An 18,805-nucleotide genomic window follows, 5' to 3' on the forward strand; every position below is an offset into this window, starting at 1 on the left:
ATTATTCTGCTTGGGGGGGGAACAGTTGTTGTTCAAAAGTTGCATAAAATTACAGTTCCTTAGCAGCTGACAGGTTTACTGAATTATTAGGTGCAGTACAGCTGGCAAATGTAAGGTGGGATATGGCTACAAAAGGGGAATTTAGTTTAAGCACAGGTTTCCAGACAAAAGATGATAATCTCTTTGGTTGTGATTAACGTGCATCGCTCTTTGATCCAAGCCCTTGTTTAAAGGGATCAATATCACACATTCAGCACTCAGTTTATTGCCGAGTCCTTTTGGAAATAAGGCAGTGAATTAAAAATCAATTGTACGTGCAGGAAAGTTTGTGTAGGGTGATCAATTTTCCCCTTTTAGTTTGCCAAAAGATTCCCTTGTTTAACCAGCTGTGAGAAGGAATGAATTCTAAAAGCCTCCAGCAAATGAGAGAGCCCAAATGGGGCTGAGGAAGTAGATTTCCAGAAGAAAATGATTTGGGCATTTCATGTTCAGCAAAGGATAAAGCCATAAATCCTGTCAGTGACCTTGGCTTCAAACTGGGTGATTTCACTGCTTTCACTAATCTTGATCTTTCCCCAGCTGCCGGAGAAGTTAAGTCTTCTCTTAACAATATCATTTCTCTGTTTGCTTTGTTGAACTGCCATATGGTTCTTGATTCATCGCCTTTCCTGCCTTCATGTGGCATATTTTTATCTATTAAGCACTCGCCATATTGCTGATCCCCCAAAATAATACAACAAATATTTACACTGGCCACTTGCCACAGCTTAGAAGGCTATTTCTGTGTGTGGGGCCGGAAGCTCCGCTCTAAACTCCCAAGTTTAACTCCAGTATAAACTGAATAAATGATAGGTGCTTTCAGAAGCTGGTGTTTGGGTTTGTTTTCTAGAGCAAGACGTGCAAGAGAGGCACAGAAGCACAGGCACAGAGTTCACTGTTGCCAAGGGGAAGGAAGCTGCTGCTTGAAAGATTAATAAATACGACGGCAGTTGATTGTTGAAACCATGTTTTTCATCTCATTTTCAAGGGCATCTTAAAAATGGAGATCACTTACACTTCCCAGCGTTCTCGATCATCTTCCTGTGTTCATTTAAAAATGAGAACAAGGCGCTGGGGGACTTGAGAGATTGCATTCCTTCTCCCATAGGGCAAAGTGGTTATTTTATAAATGAAGAAGGCCAAAAAAGCTATCCGCTGTAGTTCCTTAGCAACAGAGCTGGAGTCAGTTTTAATGTTGGTGTATATCTTACCAGTTCTATGTATAGAAGCACGAGCTGTGCAGCTCAGCAGTATCACATCTGAAACAAAGACTCTTCACCCTGGCCTTGTGCAGGGGAAGAAAACAACCCAAGTGTGCTGATGCTCGTCTGGCTTTCCTCCTTCTCGCCATCAGATGATATTCCGGTCAGTGACACAGTTACTGCCTTCAATACTCTGACCTTTATTCAGATCTTATCTGCTAAGAGATCCGGAATCTGGTTTAAATATAACATCACCCTATGTCCTGTTCTCCTCCAAAAGGAAACTGAGTCATGACATTAAAACAGTTGGAGCATCTGGAGAGTGCAGGGATCACCAGAGCACTGGGATTTTCTAGGGTTAATGCTTTGCCATAGCAAACAGAACTGAGCGATTGTAAGTGTTCATTCTCCACATCAGGGTAAAACTCCTTTGCCCTGTATCTGTCTGCTGGGGTAGGATGTTGTGTGCCTTGATTTTCGAAGGACAGTATGTATCAGAGCATTTTTGCTCACAAGCCTGTTTATGCTCTGTTTCTTTGTACATAACTTAATTTCCGAAGTCTGAATTCAGTTTCTTTAAGATAATCCATATTGGTTACTAATGATTGACTTTTAAAAGACTGATAGTCTTAATATGTTTCACAGTTTGCTTCCCATTCTGAAAACGAATGTAATAAACGGCCTTAGATAGCTTTCTGGCTCATGCTCCTTGGTGGAGGTTATCCCAACACTCCAGCATCTGGGATTGTGTGAGTTTATTTATGCTTTTGAAAGCCATTTTATGATTTAAATATAAATGATGCTTAGCTGCCCGTTTCCAGAAGTGCTATATAAAGCATGGCTTAGAATCACAGAATGGTTTGGGGTGGAAGGGACCTTAAAGATCATTTAGTTCCAACCCCCTGCCATGGGCAGAGACTTATATTTAGGTTCCCCTTTTGTAATAGTGAAGGAGTGGTGACTGATGTGTTGGCTGGAATTCATAGCAACATCAGAGCTCTTGGTTTGATTTCACATTATTTCAATAGTCCTGGCATTTCAGTAGCTTGGTTGAGTTTGTTTTGCAGGTGTTAGGAAATATAAATCCTCCTTAATACCTTCAAGTGCAATTATAATATAGTAATAAATAATGGTTGAGTGCTTTGACATTTTTCCATGTGAGGTGTATGATAGAAATCTCCAGCATCTTTCCAAGTAATTTTGGCTTAGTCTAAATTGATGTAGGTAGAAGTGTTTCATTTTGGAATACTTTCATTGGAGTTGCACTCTATGAAATCCGTAAAGCCCAGGAATGGATTACTTGGTAGGGCAAATCACTATTTTCACTACTTCTATGGAGCCAGGCTGAGAGAGCTGGGCTGGTTCAGCCTGGAGAAGAGAAGGCTCCTTAAGGGGGGAGACCTTAGAGCAGCTCCAGGGCCTAAAGGGGCTGCAGGAAACCTGGAGAGAAATGATCTTCAAGGTCCCTAACAAGGTTGCTTTAAAACCACAGCCTTGAACTTCATCCTGTTTGAACACGGATGCTGTCAGCTCAGCTTTAGTAAGGGGAATGAATCCTAAGGCTAAGCCGTGGCTGTAGTAGGTGTAGGTCAAGCAGGCTCAAGATGAGCAGAGCTGGGTACAGGTAAGAGTATTTTAGACAGGAAACAGCGTGGAGCTCAGTCCATGCTTCATGCTTGGTAGGATAAACACAGTTCTCTGTTCCGGTGCCTGGCAGCGCTCGGTAACCGATGCTTGTTGCCAGAGCAACACTTCCTCATGTAAGTGATGCTCTGCGGAGAGGTGGCAGAGAGGACGCGTTGCTTCCTTGGCCAAGCTAGAAAGATGGAAGAAAACAAACGTGCTTGCCAGTGTCAAAGGGTAACTAATTTTAAATAACTGTTTAGCTTCCTAGATCTCTTCCTGGCATCTCCAAGCAACGAAAGCTAAAGTGGGGATTGGAGAGGGAAGAGGAAAGATGAGGTTTGCCCCCTTGGCTTGTGGCAGATGAGAGAACCAAAACATCTTGGGAAGTACAATGAAGGTTATAGCTGAAATGCAGCACTTTTGCTTGAGGTTTTGATTGGAAATGTTGAGAAAGGCTCTTCTTCAACAGGCATTTCTTCTCCAAACTTTTCGAGTGGCCTCAGCTCCTCTGTAGTTCTGCCTGAGAACTCTTCTGGGAATCATTTCACACGGCTCAGTGGCCACTGCAGCAGAGAATGACACAGTTCTTACTTCAGCTTGGATTCCTGTCACGATAGGGATGCTCTGTGTGCTGTAGCGCTCAGGACTTGTCTTCCTTGCCCGAGCGTCAGCAGGATGGATGCCAAAACACACCTCATTCGCAAGTTCTGTTTGCATGATAAATTTTATTATCCTAATCTTCCCTATCAACAGCACCAGTCGGGGGGGTGGGGGTATCTTTGAGATGACATAAAAATGCATTTTAATGAAGCAAATGATGTAGCTTTGCCTCCTCCCGTGTATGAGCTGGGCGGCCGGATTCAATTAGGCTGAAAAATGATCATTTGTTCTATTACAGGCTGTAACAGAGCAAGTGAACAAACTGTGATCCATCACCAGTTGCTCAGCTTTGTTGCTGCAGTCACTTGCCATCCTGTCAGTGCCTCCGAATCCTCTCTGGGAGCCATAATTTAATTGAAGTTTGTGGAGGTGTCACTTGTTTGATAATCGGCTGCTGCTGTAGTAGGCGCACAGTGACTAAATATTAATCATTTTCTGCATCCATTCAAGGTTCCTAATTAGTTACAAGGGTAACAGTGCCAGGAAAGCTCGGGATTGCACTGCCAGAAAGAGAACTTGACAGCAACTAAGGGCTTGATCCAGGGAGATGCTCAGGACCTGCTGAGGAAGGCTTCACTTTGGAGTCTGGCTTAGGGAGCAAATGCGAGGGATTCGTATGATTGAGAAGGGAGCTGAGATTTGAGCGTGGAAATGCCACCCTAGAAGAAAGCTCTTCACTGCATCTCCTAGTAGCTGAGTAGCTTTCACTACTGTTTATGTAGGCAACACAGATGAACGCCAACACAGCAGCGCCTGGACAGCTTGTAAAGAGTGTGTGTGCTTCTGCAGAGGCTCTCTTCAGCTAGCATGCGGTTAGCTTTTCCTTCCTCCTTGCTTAAGTGTTGTGTAAAAGATCCGTTGCGTTGATCAGCGCTCGTGAGGGTGCATATCAAAGCTGCTACTTCATGCTGCTTGTCCAGTGCTGCCTTGTGGTTTTGAGTATGTTGTGGTAAAGACTCCAAATGCATGTAGCTTCTGGGTTTGTGGTTTTGCTTCAGCGTTTACTGGCCTCTTGATACCTTATTCATTCCCTTATCCACTTGTGCACGATCCAACATGGGTTTACTTATTCTTTTGTTCCTTTTCTTCCTTTCATTCTTCCCCCCACCCCTTAGCATCTGCTCAGATTTATACAGCTTTTAGGCTACGTGGGGAGACTGAGCAGACAGTGGCTTATGCATTTAGAGGAGCTAATAAATAAGCATCACAGCATATTACCCTCCACTGCACTGGAATAACTTCAAACGCTCAAATCAAACATTCCATTAGTTTCAAATAGGGGAAGGCAAACGAGGGCACCTCTGTTTTATTAGGGTGCATATTTCATTTACCTGTTATGGAAGATACTGTCCAGTTCTGCGTGTCTGGGGACACAATTCCATAGGCTCAGCACCACTTCCCCCTTGCCTCCCTCCCTGTAAATATCCACCTTTCAAGTTTCCTTTGCCAGTGTTCACTTTGTTATGGGTGCATTTCTAGTCCTTCATTTCAAATCTCTTTTCTTCCCTGTTTCTGTGTCACTTCTTCACATTTGGCACCACTTCCCCCCACTCTTCCCCAGCCGATTTTATTTACACGCAAGAAAAGGGAAGTTAGGAATTGTCGGATTCTTTTTAAAACCACTTTTATTGCCAAGATCACCACGTGAGCCAGCATCTTCCTCGGTAATTGGGTGCCCACACTGCAGAAGCGCATCACATACGTGCTTCTGACCCAAATAAAGGGATAATTGAGCAGTGAGGGCTGTGGGGTGTGTTTGTGATGCGGGTGCAGGGAACTGAAACCTTGTGCAGTGGGGCTTATTAGTTAATAGTAATAACACTGATGTAATGATTAAGTCTCGAGCTTTGCTGACTGGTTACCTACTTTGTTATAAACAGTCTTCTTGTTGATTTGGGTGCTGCCTGTACCCACACTGTTGGCAGAACCTGAAGAATCGGAATTAGGACAGCATCAGTGCTGTTTATTACATTCTGATTCTTTTAAATGTAAGGGTATGATGGCAATCTTTAGCAAGCAGTAAAAAGCCCTGGAAGAAGTTGGGCCTTTTCACTGCCTTACTGAAAGAGGATGTATTCTGTGATTTCAGAATGCTGCCACTCTTCCTAGGAAGCCCCTATGTGTCTGGATCAGGCTGAACACAGCTGAACTAAAGGATTCATTCAGTCGCTTGAATGTCGAATTGGGGTGTTCTCTATAAAAGTATCAAAGGATGTGTGCTGTGACTGTTAGGAAATTATGCTCCCCCTAAATCTGGCCCCCATCTTTTAAACAGTGCAAAGTATCCCAAGTTGGTTTTACTTGTCCTTGGCCTTAGCCTTCAGAACTCGTAACAGCCACAGATGCAACGTACTCTGCCGCTGCTGCCGCAGCCCACATCTGCAGAGGGGGTTTTAGGGTGTCCCTGGCCATGGTGTGGGTCAGGACAGGGTGAGCTTTAAGGTCTCTTCCAACCCAAAGAATTCCATGCCTCTATGAAACACAGATTAAAAACCATCTTAAATCACAAGGCTTTGAAGACTAAACTTTCCAAAGAGCTGGCTGGAATGTTCCGTGTTCTGAGTATGCTCATTTTGCTCTTGAGCGTTCAAGGTTTGCTGATCCTGCGCCATCCTAGGTGAAAATGGGAATGACTGAATCTCCAGTTCGCTATAAGTGAGTATTAGGTTCCTGAAACCCATGAGAACACCCTGTTTTCCTTGCAAACAACTTGGCAGGATGCAGAGCTCCTGTCACAGGAGGACGTTTGCTTTCTGCTTGGTGCAGGAAAGGTCTCACGGAGGATATGGCTCTCAGCCTGGGCTTTGATTTTATCATCACTAGTATTTCTTGTATCCGGATCTGTGCTCTCAGGTATCTCTTCACCACACTGCAGCCAGCGGCAGACTTGTGCTGGGGGAAGTCAGGAGGTTTACAGAGGTTTTCTTATGTCATTTTAGTAAGGTCACCACTGGAATTGTGCTGTGTGTTGGAACGGGCCGTAAAGCTCCTCCAGTTCCAGCCCCTGCCACGGGCAGGGACCCCTTCCACTGGAGCAGCTTGCTCCAAGCCCCTGTGTCCAACCTGGCCTTGAGCACTGCCAGGGATGGGGCATTTGTATCTTAGCGCTTGAACTCAAACCTGGGCATTGCTACTGGGAACAGCAATTATTATTCACCTACAGAAACTCTTGCCTCTCCGGATGGATAATTTCCTTGGGGAGTCTTGCTGCCATTTTGTCTCATTATGCTAGGATTTGTTCATTGCTCCGAAGTACGGGAGCTCTTGAAGTGGTTTTATTGTATTTGTTTCCTTCTGCCATTTGCATGAAGTGACTGTCTGAAGGCAGAAATAGTCTTCAGAATAATTGACAATAATGCCTGAAATCCCAGTGGAACGGCAGTTCTGCAACAGGGAACTTCCCCTAGAAATACTGTGTTCGAGCCTTGAAAGGATCAGACAGCGTGTTCAAGTGAGTGCTGCTTTTTTATCCTTAGTGTTACGAATTGACTGAAAGGACAGAAAATTGTCACAGTGAAAGAGAACAACTTCAGCCTTGCATAATAGTTGTTCAACTTGAGTAAATGGACACGTCTGCAGACCTCTGTCTGATCTGTGTAACAAAAAGAACATTTTCTGGGGGAAAAAGGCAAGAGAAATGGAAATGTTCTGATGCTTAAAGGAGCTCAACTGGAAGCTTATTTGGTGTTATTCCTCATGTCACTTATTAGCCCTGTGGTCCGCTCTTGCTGCAGTGCAGCGCCCGGGTTGGGGGATGCTGTGGGTCTGTGCTCACCCACCCATGTTATTGCCTCGAATGGGCATTTTAGTATTGATGATTTAATGGAGATCTGCTTTGTGTTAGCAGGCACAGGGGTTACCCACAGTATTGCTAAGTCCAGGACCAGTCCTGTTGTTAAGGAAAACAGGATGAAGAGAATGAAATTCCAATATATGTGATATTATTCCATTATATTATTCCACGATGGCTTCTTTCTGCCAGAAGAGGTGAGGAAATGTTTCAAGGAACATCTTCAGCCCTGTGGAAGATGCTGTACCTTCTCATATTGCTATTATCCCAGGGAATATTCCTAGCTTGAAGAACGCATTGGTGTTGCAGCTCTTGGTACAGGTTTTGAGAGGCAGAGCATAGGAGGAAAAGAAAGGGTTATATCCCAAACTGATGCATGGGAAGCATTCCTTTGGAATGGTATGGTGGTATGGTGGGGCGTTGCTGATAGTCCGCAAGTTTGGCTCATATTTCATATGCTGCTGATGTACTTTCAGCTCTGCTTTTGCCTGATACTTTACCTGGTTTCATCCTCTTCAGAAAAGCCAACAACAATTAAAAACCATGCACTGCCGCTTTAGAAAAATCAATTTGGGAATGAAATTCAACAGCTTTTTTTCCAGCTTCAAGTTTGCAGCTTAAACACCGATTTTGTACTTCCTTACGTTAAAGGGAAACACTTTGAGATGTCCTATGGGAAAGGAGGTATGTCCTTGAAATGGAACATGGTGTCCAACTGCTGCTTTTTACTTGCTCTTTAGTTTTGATGTATAAGAAAGCTTTTTGTGTATTAGCATTTGAACAGCAGTTTAACAATGAGAAATGAATCTCTGTGTACAGCAAAAGGCAAGCTGCAGTATAATCAAAAGCTTTCTGTCGTCTCTTGGCAGCAGCAGATTGTTTTGCTTCTCTGGGTCAAAATGTGCCAGACCTTTGTTCTCTTTAACTCTTCAAATGCATCATTTATGGAAAAACACCCTCAAATCAGTTCAGCTTTGCAGCACTGAGAAACTGTTGATGACAGGAGGAAATAATCTCCCTGTAATGTTAGATAAATAGAAAGCTCTATTATGGCAGCGAAGGCACCCTCCAGCTTGGTGGCTCCTAAGGTCTGTGTCCATAGAAGCAGGCTCGCTATGTGAAACCTGGACATGTGCAAGGTGGTTGTTTCCTGAAGACCACGGAGGAGCAGATGTCTTCGGGAGGTTTTGCGAGCAGCTGGAGCGTTGCAAGGATCTGCTCTGCCTCTCGTGCCTGCACACATGGACCCTGATGTCCGTCAGCAGGTCTCTAACAGGCATGGAAATAGAAACATGGGCACGTTGGGTAAGTTCCTTACTGGTGGAAATGATTGTATTTAGTAGGGTAAGGAAGTGCTTGCCTGTGTTAAATACAACTGCCCTTCTGCAGCGCTGTTTAGGGGAGAGGTGCACAGCATCCTGAGGGGTTCTGCATCCCCAGCCTTTTGGAGGTTCAGGATTTGTTGCTCTCCTTGGAAGATCTTCCTGCGGCTCGACCTTTCCTCAGGGGTGAGGACAAATGAAGGCTGCCTCTTCCCACCTGGATTTCATTAGAGGAAACTGCAAACTGCACTGTCACCAAACAGGAGCATTCGTCTGTCCCTGTTCACCATCGCATGGAAATGGGGGACCCAGCAACAGTGGTAGCGTTACGGTGCCTAATAATGCTTGTAATAATCCATGGATTCCTTTTCCAAGGAGTCCACGTTGTTTATCAACCCCCCCCTTCCAGAGCACAGGAAAAGCGAAGCCAGGTTTTCCTTTCTTCCTCCCGCTGGTGCTTTAATACCCAGCCTGTTTTTGATGTGTGCATCAGCTTCTGATGTGCCACTGCAGGCTGTTCTTAGATCAGGTTTCTCGGGGTGCTGTTGACTTTATCTCGTTTACCGGATCACATTTCTGGTGCCATACGCTGTGTGATCGCAGCCTCCCCGCAGCTTTTGAACAATTAGTAATTGAGCAGGAAGTGTGTGCTCACTACAATGGCCTTTTGATTCGGATTTTACAATCCCGCCGTGTTCCACCCGGAGCGGAGGCGGGGGAGGCACTTCTCCCAACCACGTTTTGGAGAGAGAAAGCCTGTTGTTGCAGCCACTTGGCTATTTGTCAGCACTTCTCAGACATCCCTCTTGCTCGGGTTGCTTGGCAACACGGGCTGGAGCCATCACACCACGCCAGTGCGTTTCCACCAGCAGGTTGGGGGATGATTTATCTATCGGCAGGGCCCGGAGCGCGGTGAACCCGAGAGGCAGGACTGGACCTTTGAACAGGAGCCGATGTGAAATGCGAAGGCGAGAGAGAGCCTGGCTGGCTTGGGAGTGTTGGCTGGGGATGTGCAGTTGAAAGCACCAATGATCAGGGCACAATCAGAGCAAAAATCAAGGCTCTTCGTTTAGACAGAATCGATTAGATCTTGGCTGTTATTTTCTCTTTCTCATCTAGGCTCTCACAGAGTACAGTGCACAAAGTGAATCAGAGCGTTGCATTCGGCTTCCGTGTGATCGTAGAATCAATCACAGGCTGGTTTGGCTTGGAAGGGACCTTAAAGCTCATCCAGTTCTAACCCTCTGCCATGGGCAGGGACACCTTCCACTAGAGCAGCTTGCTCTTCAGGTGAACCTGAAATATCTCTTTATAAAAATAGCTCTGCTACAATACTGGTGGTAAAATAAAGCTGGGGTTAGCACACAAGGTTAGCAGCACCCTCACAGCTCAAAGCCTGCAGTGAAGGAGGAGTTGAATTCTCCCCCAGCTTTGGAAACGTCTGAGAGCTGTTGTGTCACCTTCAATATCACGTTGCCATTCATACAAGACTTCTGCATTGATCCCTGGCATTAAGCAGAGAAGGGAAAGAAGGGTTTTATAAACTGGCATTTAGACAGTTGTTCATGCTGTAATGAAATGTAGAAGCTCTTACTCCCCTTCAGAACATCACCTTCAATAAACTGAACTGAAAAGAAACATGGATAACCTTTACCAAGCACCCCAGCCGAGTTTCTTCTGCTCGCTTGTGAGTCCTTTCTGCAGACTGGTTGGGATGAGGGATTGACGGTACACGGGGAGCATGTTGACAAGAGCATCTCTGTGTACTTCTGAGGAGGCAAAGAGGAGAGAAAGGCTGATGAATCCACTCTGACCTCTTGAATGGCAGTATAAATACTTTATTGAAAATCCTAAAGAAATACATTTGGCAGTAGTAATCCTGCTCTGCATGCAATCTCATTTAGCCAACTGGGTATGCAAATGTGCTATTAATGTGTTTGCATCCAGTATAAATACACAAATCTAATCTGTTTATATATGTAATTTACACACAGCTGTGCTCATGCTCACTTAATACCAATATTTTCAGCAAGCGAGAGGTATCATGGGAGAGCTATTGTTCAAAACAAAAGCTAACAGTGCAGCACCATGGAAGGGGGCTCATTATCATCCTAGGATCTTTGGCATTCCCTTGAGGGAGTCTGCTTAATGACTTTCTGTCTGGGTATATGGCTGTGGATGTGTGCAATGCAGGCGCTGGTACATGGCCCGTGCCTCTCTGTATCTCTGTGATGCTTTGGTGTTCAGTCCCTTATAGTTTGAGGTAGGGTTTAATAGTTCAGTATAATGATCCAGGAAGGCAAAGTGATCCAGTCGTGAGGGGAAGCTGATTTTTGGGTTACTTCAAGCCTCTCAGCTGATACATTTATTGTCAGCTTGCTTATGGGGTATACTTGAGCTTAGCAGGCGTGTGGCCTAAGGAGTAGAAGGTTTTTATCCCATGTAGATGACCCCCTAAAGAGGTCCTTTGAATAGGCAATGAGAAATTGAAAAGACTTTTGATATCAATTGGTATCTAATGAATACCATCAAAATGTATTTTTGTCCGTATCTTTGAGTGAGAGGACTTGGTGAAAATAGCTATATTCTAAATACCACAAAGGTTGGAGGATGAGTTTTGTCTTGATGCAGTAGAGCTAGAAAAATAAACAGGCCAGTATCTATAAAAAGAAGGCTAAGTTTGGCTTCAGTACTTGCTTGATCTGAGGTCACAATCTGCTGAATAAAGAAGCCAATCGACTTAAATGTATTTCAGAGGTAAGGGATGCTATCAACCGAACAGAGTCTCTATACACACACTGACATACGTGTGTGTGGTGATTCTCTTCCTGTTTTGCTCTGCAAAGCCATCACCCCCATGTATGCCTTCTCTCTTGGACTGGAAAGATGGAAGCATGTGTTGAAAAAATACCTCAATAAACCAAACTTGTCCCAAAATTGCTTACTTATAATATCTAAAGTTTGTACTTAAGCAGCAAGATCTGGCACGTGTTCCTGTTCATGCCTTCCTGCCACAGCATCATTGGTTCATTGTACACTGCACCAAGGACGGGGAAGGATCTTTGCTTGCTGTTACTTCACAGCTTTCTGCAAGCCAAAACAGATGGTGAAAGAGCTTGTGCGTATAATGTCAGTGGTTGTCAAAGCACAGATACTCCCCTACAACAAAGGTCCCTTGCGACAAAGATGTGTATTAGGTGGTTGCAGACATCTTCAAGCACTTACCAGGCTTGTGTGAACAGTTTCTCATAGCTTTACATGAATGTGTCAGAGACAAGAATAAGGTCCTTCAAATCATGACCTGGGCTTCCCTGCAGCCTCTTCAGGAGACTCGAAATGGCAAGCTGGTGCCAGCCTGACTTCCTGATGGAGCAGACAAAGCAGTGCTGTGGTTAGATGTGGGACTGAGCAGTAAACAGAAGAGCATCTGAGATGCTGCAGGTTAAATGCAGGTAACACTGAGGGAGCAGTGGGAACGTAGGTATGTCTGCAAACAGCTACTGCTACTTCTGCTTGCATGCTCGAGACCTGCGCGTATCTACTGCAGTGCCAAGGTCTGTAGAACAACATGCAGAGACGGTTAGGGAAGGCTCACGGTGTCTATTATACAGGTTTGCCAGGTAGTTGAGTTTTCCAGCTTGCTGTTAGCTGCTGGAGCACACAACAGCACGAGTATCTAATGGCGAGGGTTAAAACCACTTAAGAGTTAAAATCAAAGAAAGCATTAAGCAGAGCTACTGTAGTGACAGGAAACAATCAGTTGCAGTTCAGAAGAGGTTGAAGCATATCCTGTTCTCCCAGCAGCAGGGCAGGTTAAAGGGACGTCGCAGCGGCCTGAACGTAGATTTTCCTTGGCGGTTCCTCTTTCCCAGTGCACTGTTCTAGATTTGGGGATTTTTGGTGGTTTATTTCGTTATTACCGAGGTTCCAGGTGAGCTCCCTCAAGCCATCACGCTTGTTCCTCATTCTAGATGCTGCTGTCATACCTTAGAATGTTCTGTTACCTTCGGACCAAGCCTTGCTCGTGGCAAGTTGCTCTGAGGATGTGCGTTCTTAGGCCGGGATGTTTCCATGGAACCTGCCTATAGGAGTCTTTGACGGTCCTGTTCTCTCTCTGACCCAACAGAACATCCAGCCAGCTCTGGACCTGCATCTCTATGATGCAGCCTTCCTGAGCTTAGTCTCAGAAAGTGTTTTCCCCAGCTTTGCCAAGCCCAGTCTGGGCTATTTGCAAAGGCAGGACAGGGGAAGCCTGCCAGCTAAGGCTGGAAGCAGATGGGGCATGGCCAGGGCATGCAGGGCCAGAACAAGGGGAATGGCTTTAAACTGGAAGAGGGGAGATGAGCTCTTAGGCAGAAGCTCTTCCCTGTGAGGGTGCCCAGAGAAGCTGTGGCTGCCCCATCCCTGGCAGTGCTCAAGGCCAGGTTGGACACAGGGGCTTGGAGCAAGCTGCTCCAGTGGAAGGGGTCCCTGCCCGTGGCAGGGGTTGGAGCTGGAGGAGCTTTAAGGTCCCTTCAACCCAAATCACTCTGTAATAACCACCCTGCAGCCTCCCACCTCTGAGACCTTCCCCTCCCTGGCCAGGGTGGTCACTGGTGCAGTGTCGTAGGGCAGGTGGACTCGGTAAGAGTGTTGAGGGAACAAAGCAGCTTGCAGAAGGAGTTAAACAGGGCTGCTGTGTCTGCAGTGGTTAGGTGGATTCTGAGAACAGCCTGGGTACGTGTGACAGCTGCGTTTCCTTGAAGTAGCTCTTTTTGCCCTTCATGGAATTACTTACTGAGCAGTACTTGGTCCTGTCTGTTACTGAGCATATAGAATTCCTTTGAGGTGAAGATACAAGAAACGCCAGCATCGTTTTCTGCTACAGCCACGTATAGTTTGGTGGGGAAGAATAGTGAATAACACGTTATATTTTTGTAAGAGGTACCCAGCATCTTTAGGTTAAACTGTGTCTTCTTAAGGAAGCGATCAGGATACTTCTGTTTCTAAAGGACAGTTTATATCATTTAACATTACCAGCAAATGCCTTTATTTGCAGTGTATGTACATGAGCAAAATGTAATGTTAAAACTCAACCAAGCTTTTAATAAGATGTGCTCTGGGCGCTGGAATTCAGCTGCTGTGCATGTATAATGTCTGCATGTGGGGATATTGTTCGGGGCAGTGTGTGAATGTGCTGCACGTTGAACAGAAGTTCTGCAGATATGACCCAAAGCTCATTTTCTTTCCAGAACAACTGCCTTGATTTTTTAGGTTGGATCTAAGGAGGAAATTCTTTCCTGTTAGGGTGCTGAGGCACTGGAATGGGTTGCCCAGGGAGGTTGTGAGTGCTCCATCCCTGGCAGTGTTCAAGGCCAGGTTGGATGAAGCCTTGGGTGGGATGGTTCAGTGTGAGGTGTCCCTGCCCATGGCAGGGGGGTTGGAACTGGATGATCTTGAGGCCCTTTCCAACCCCAACTATTCTATGATTCTATGATTTTTCATCTTGTGGAATTTAAGGACTTAAAGATGCTTTGATGCATTTAGTGTTTATCTGCTGTTAACTATTAAACCCCCATAAATCTTCTCACCATATTTGAACTTAAAAAGGCATCTCAAATATGGAGGATGGTGACAATGTCAGTTGGCATCTGCCTAGAAAACCTGAGGCCTTTCAGAACGTGCACTGTGCCTGTTGCTTTCATCAGAGCAACAATCCTCCATCTCTTTATGCTGGTGATTAAAGGGAAAGGTGAGAGAGAACTTGCTGGTCTTGGATGTAGTCTAAAGAGATTTCTTTTATAAAAGTTGAGGAAAAGAATGCTCTTTATTTCCTGGGATTGAGCAAGAGCAGAAAAGGCTGTGTTTGTGTTGGTAAATGTATTGCATTACAACATGCTCTTTGCTAATGAACCAGGTGGAAGTCAGGGGAAGGGAATGATGCAGCACATGGATTTTCTTAGAGAACATCCATTTGATCTGAACCCGATTGAAGCATCACCTCCGAAGAGACAGCAGCAGTTGCGAATGTACAGTTTTATCAGTCATCCTGCCTTTCTGAAGCCCAGGAGGTTTCAGTTTGAAGCGCTTCAATTGATTAAACAGGTTGCTTTTGTGCTGGATGTTATTCTTGCACACTTGCAGAAACAGCTTTATTCCATAGTGCTGCAGCAAGGCAGGAATCTGAGCTGGGCACCTCAGTTTGCAGCAGTTAAATCCTGGGGTGCTGGATTTCAGCATGCAGCAGCAGCGAGTTTTTCCTGCCAAGCTGTAATCTCTTGATAATAGAAACCCTGACGCATAACCTTAACTACAGCTTTGCAATGGCATTATCATCGCATTGATAAACATGCCATCTGAGCTCTGTTAGTCAGAACATAATGGCTTTGTGTATCTTGTCATGGTATTTGTTTCTTGGGATAAAATATGGGACCTGCAAGTAACACACATGCAAACATTAACAGGCTCGTTCCTTGATCTTCCTTGGTTATTTATAGCTCCCTGTTTACACGTTGTAGTAGGCTATGGCAGAACCTAATAGGTTTCATTGGGGAAGCTCGTATTATCGGATGGTATTTGGAGATCTTGTGTCGTGGCTGGTCAATAGCCATGGTAACCACTTGGTAAAATACAACCCCGTTGTCTGTCAGCACTGACTGACCCAGCGTGCCATGGCATTGCCAGTGCTGCTTCACAGCAGCGATTGTCGTTATCCATCGCATCGTTTTAATTGTGTTACAGTTTGTCTTCAGCGAACAGTGCAAACAATAAGGCTGACGGAGGTCTGCCAGAAGTCATGGTTTACGCTTAAACACGCGGTAAAACAGAAATGTTTATCCTTAAAACTCCAAATTCTGTGCTTTTAAAAAGGAAACCACTGCTCTCTAGAGCAGCTTCCACTTGTTCTCACGTCTGCCCTCACACATCCATAGGTTTGAGCCTCACTGTTCTGTATTGCAGGATTTAAGACTGTTTTAATTCAGCAGCTGTCACTTTCAGATGCCTTTTGTGAGTCGTGCAGCATCTCCTGGACCATTACAATGCAGACACAGACGTGGGTGCATGTTCATTCGTGCAGAGGAGGGGAAACGTCAGCTCTGTTGTGCAGTCTGCTTTGGGAGATGGAGGAGAGCAACAGGTCACTTGGGTTGGATGTGCGCCTATTTAGTTCTTTTATATTTCACAACATTGAGGGGCCTCTGGTGTATTTGGCTTGAAGAAGTAGTTGTTCCTGCAGCAGCAAAGGGAGAACTGGATGTGAGGCCTGAATTACTGGAAGACTGGAATAGGAAGGAAAATCTGATGATGTTTTAAACAGGTTATAATTTTGTTAAGCTTTAGAATGTCTGTCAAAGCTTCTAAAGCTAGTTCTTGTGTTCTGTTGTTCTCTGTGTATTAAGGAGTCGCTCTGTCTTGCCTTGCAATAGAGGTGCACAAGTTGGCTATCTTGCGCTGCCTCAATGGCCTGGTGGCAGTTCTGTGTGATACCAATGAAGGTGACAGCACAACTGCCCAGCATTTCGAATGCCAGAAGGATTCACTTCACATTTGGGCATCTGGAACAGCATTTCAAGCTCCCTCTGTTACTGAGGCTCTACGCTTAGGCTCACGTTCCCAGTGGGCATTTCTGACATCTCGTGAGTTCAGAGGACGCCAGTTTGTCACAGGATGTTTTAATAGTGTTGAATCACGACACGAAATAAATGCAAGATAGTTTGCTTCAAAGGAATCTTAGAAACGAAGTGGTCTCCTGAGAGTTCAGGCAGAACATGGGCAGTCTTTGGTGCAATGGGCAATAGGGAATCAGAGCTTTTCACTTTATGCAGTGGACCAGATTGCTCTCTTTTATTTCCGTGTGCGTTTCCATCTGTGGCTGGAGTGTTCCGGCTCTGATTTTGTCTTGCTCCCCTATAGCTTTTTACGTTGCCTTCTCCTATATATGCTCTGTTAACTGATGTTGCAAAAGCGTCCTATCTCTGATACAGCCCATGAGGCACCAGTGTCAAAGCCAGGAACTGAGCTGCCTTGTTCATAATGCGTGTTCCCTTTGGACTGCCTGGTTCTACATGTTTCTCGCTTTAGCAGAGCTCCTTTCTTTATGATAAGCTGCAGACAGGACTGATGCTGCTCTTTGGGATGCTGGGAGTGGTAGGAGGGATGGGGGGCTGGTACCTTGCTATTAGTATGATTTTCCTTGGCCAGCAACCCTGAACTCTTATCCAAGGAGTGCTCTGTTCCCTGGTTTGAAGGGATTAGGTGGGAATGAGCAAGTCATATGCTGGAAGGGACTGGAATCTCAAAGCACACACAACCCGTGGTTCATTCTTGTCTCTGTGCCCCCAGGCGTGTCCTTGGCGAACCCTAGCAGTCTTGCTGGTTTGAAGGTCAGGGTTAGGTAAGGATAGATCGCTTTGTGAGCAAAATAATACGTGTGAGGTTCCAAAGAGACTGCTCACTCCTCACCAGCGTTGTGGTGGGACATTGTTCAATAGCAGGCTACCCTTTCTGGGCTTCCTTACCTCTTTCATGCTATGGAAGCCTTTAACTGCCTGCCCACCTCCTTCAAGGAGATGCTTGCAGGATGGTGTGGTCCAAAATGCATTCAGCCAACTTGAGGTGTGTTTCCTAGGGGATTATTTATTCTTACCCCCATGCCTCAGGGCCTATTACCCAACATCCCTCACCTTTTGCAGGCAGAACTTGGGTTTGCTTGTGCTTATAGGGAAGGAGAAGCATCCTCGGGCTTTCCCTTCTGGAAAGGGCCGCTTTGGGTTTGGCCTTGGTGCTTTGGTACTGCCTGGCGGTGCTGAAAGCCTGGGGTGCACGTGGTGAAACGGGGCACGGGGCCGCTCCGCCGGCTGAGGGTGCGGCGGGAGCTGCGCCCCGTGAAGGCGCTGCCCCCATGAGCGGAGCAGGAGCGCGCTGAGCGCCGCTCCCCGCCGGAGCCGTCGCTTGGAAGCGGGCGCTGCGGCGGGGCGGCCCGGGAGCGAGGGGCAGCCGCTGCGGCAGAGCGGGCTCCGGCCGCGGGCAGGGCCGGGGGCCGCCGCAGAGCCCCGCCGAGCCGCGGCTGCCGGCGCGGGGCGGCCCCGGGGCTCGGCCGCACGGGCCGGGGGGGGCGCTGATCCAGGCCGCCTTTTGCGGCGCGCCCCGCGGGTGCCGCGCCGCCCAGCCCCGCCGCCATCACACGCTGGGCGGCCGCCGCCTCCCTCCCGGCCCTCGGCTCGGCTCGGCTCGGCTCTTCGGCTGCGGCTCGGCTCGGCTCGGCTCTTCGGCTGCGGCTCGGCTCGGCTCGGCTCGCTGCCCGCCGCCGTCTCTACCTGCGCCGCCACAGCCGCGGCTGAGGGGCGAGGGGCCGCGGGGGCTCCGCGCCGAGCGCGGCTCTTCCGCCGAAGCCCGGGCACGGAGAAGCCGGAGGGGCTGGCGGCTGCCGGCGCCGCTGAAGCCCAGCGGCACCTCCCCGGAGAGGCTCTCTCCTCCCCTCGAAAATCAACGTTGCGCAGTTCCCTTCGCCCGCCGCTGTTAGTTGAGGAATAAGAGTTGGGAGGAGACGTGCAGCAGGGCGCTCCGGCGGTGCGGGGCCAGCGCTGGCTGTGCGACTGACTTTTACTGGGCTTCAGACGCTGGAAGTTTGACATGGAAGGGAATGTGCGCTGAATTCCTCGCCATCTCCTCCAAGCCGCCTTCCCCCGCCCGCGTTCGGCTGCTCCGTAGGTATCCGTTCGTAGCGACGGACCCTAAGCTGAGAACGTTGTGCTGATTAACGAGATCTCCTTTATTTCCCTTCTGCTGACACGCTCTGTTTGTTATCTTTTATCACAGAAACGTTTTATTAAGGGGCTGAGGCAGTACGGCAAGAACTTCTTCAGGATCCGAAAGGAGTTGCTTCCCAATAAGGAGACCGTGAGTACATTCGGACTTGATGTAATTTGCGTTTTCCTCTTTCTGCTCCGGAGCTCGATCTTACGAAACTGTTTCCTTCCCCCCCTCCCCGCATCCCCGAGCTGAATTTCTCTTCAGATAAACCGAAGAGCAATCCCCCCCCCGGAGAAGGGAGCTGTAATTTTCAGTGCAGTTTGTAGGTTACATAAAGCAGTCGTCATTGCTGGACGGAGGCACCGAGCTTGGGTTGAAGTGTATTTATGGAGAGCCGAATCTAATTTTACCTTCTGACATTCTGCTGGGATAAT

The 18,805-nt window shown here is 46.9% G+C and overlaps 1 protein-coding gene across 5 annotated transcripts in view; it reads left to right on the forward strand.

Moving 5' to 3' along the window:
* Nucleotides 1–18,805, forward strand: part of RERE (arginine-glutamic acid dipeptide repeats) — a 221,527-nt gene that overhangs the window by 157,308 nt on the left and 45,414 nt on the right. For all 5 annotated transcript variants that reach the window (XM_065696874.1, XM_065696875.1, XM_065696872.1 and 2 more), the window contains one exon: nucleotides 18,438–18,518. In XM_065696874.1, coding sequence (XP_065552946.1) covers nucleotides 18,438–18,518 — 81 coding nt within the window. The remainder of the gene's footprint in view (nucleotides 1–18,437; nucleotides 18,519–18,805) is intronic.

This window comes from Lathamus discolor, chromosome 16, assembly GCF_037157495.1.
Source record: "Lathamus discolor isolate bLatDis1 chromosome 16, bLatDis1.hap1, whole genome shotgun sequence".
Taxonomy (NCBI): Eukaryota; Metazoa; Chordata; class Aves; order Psittaciformes; family Psittacidae; genus Lathamus; species Lathamus discolor.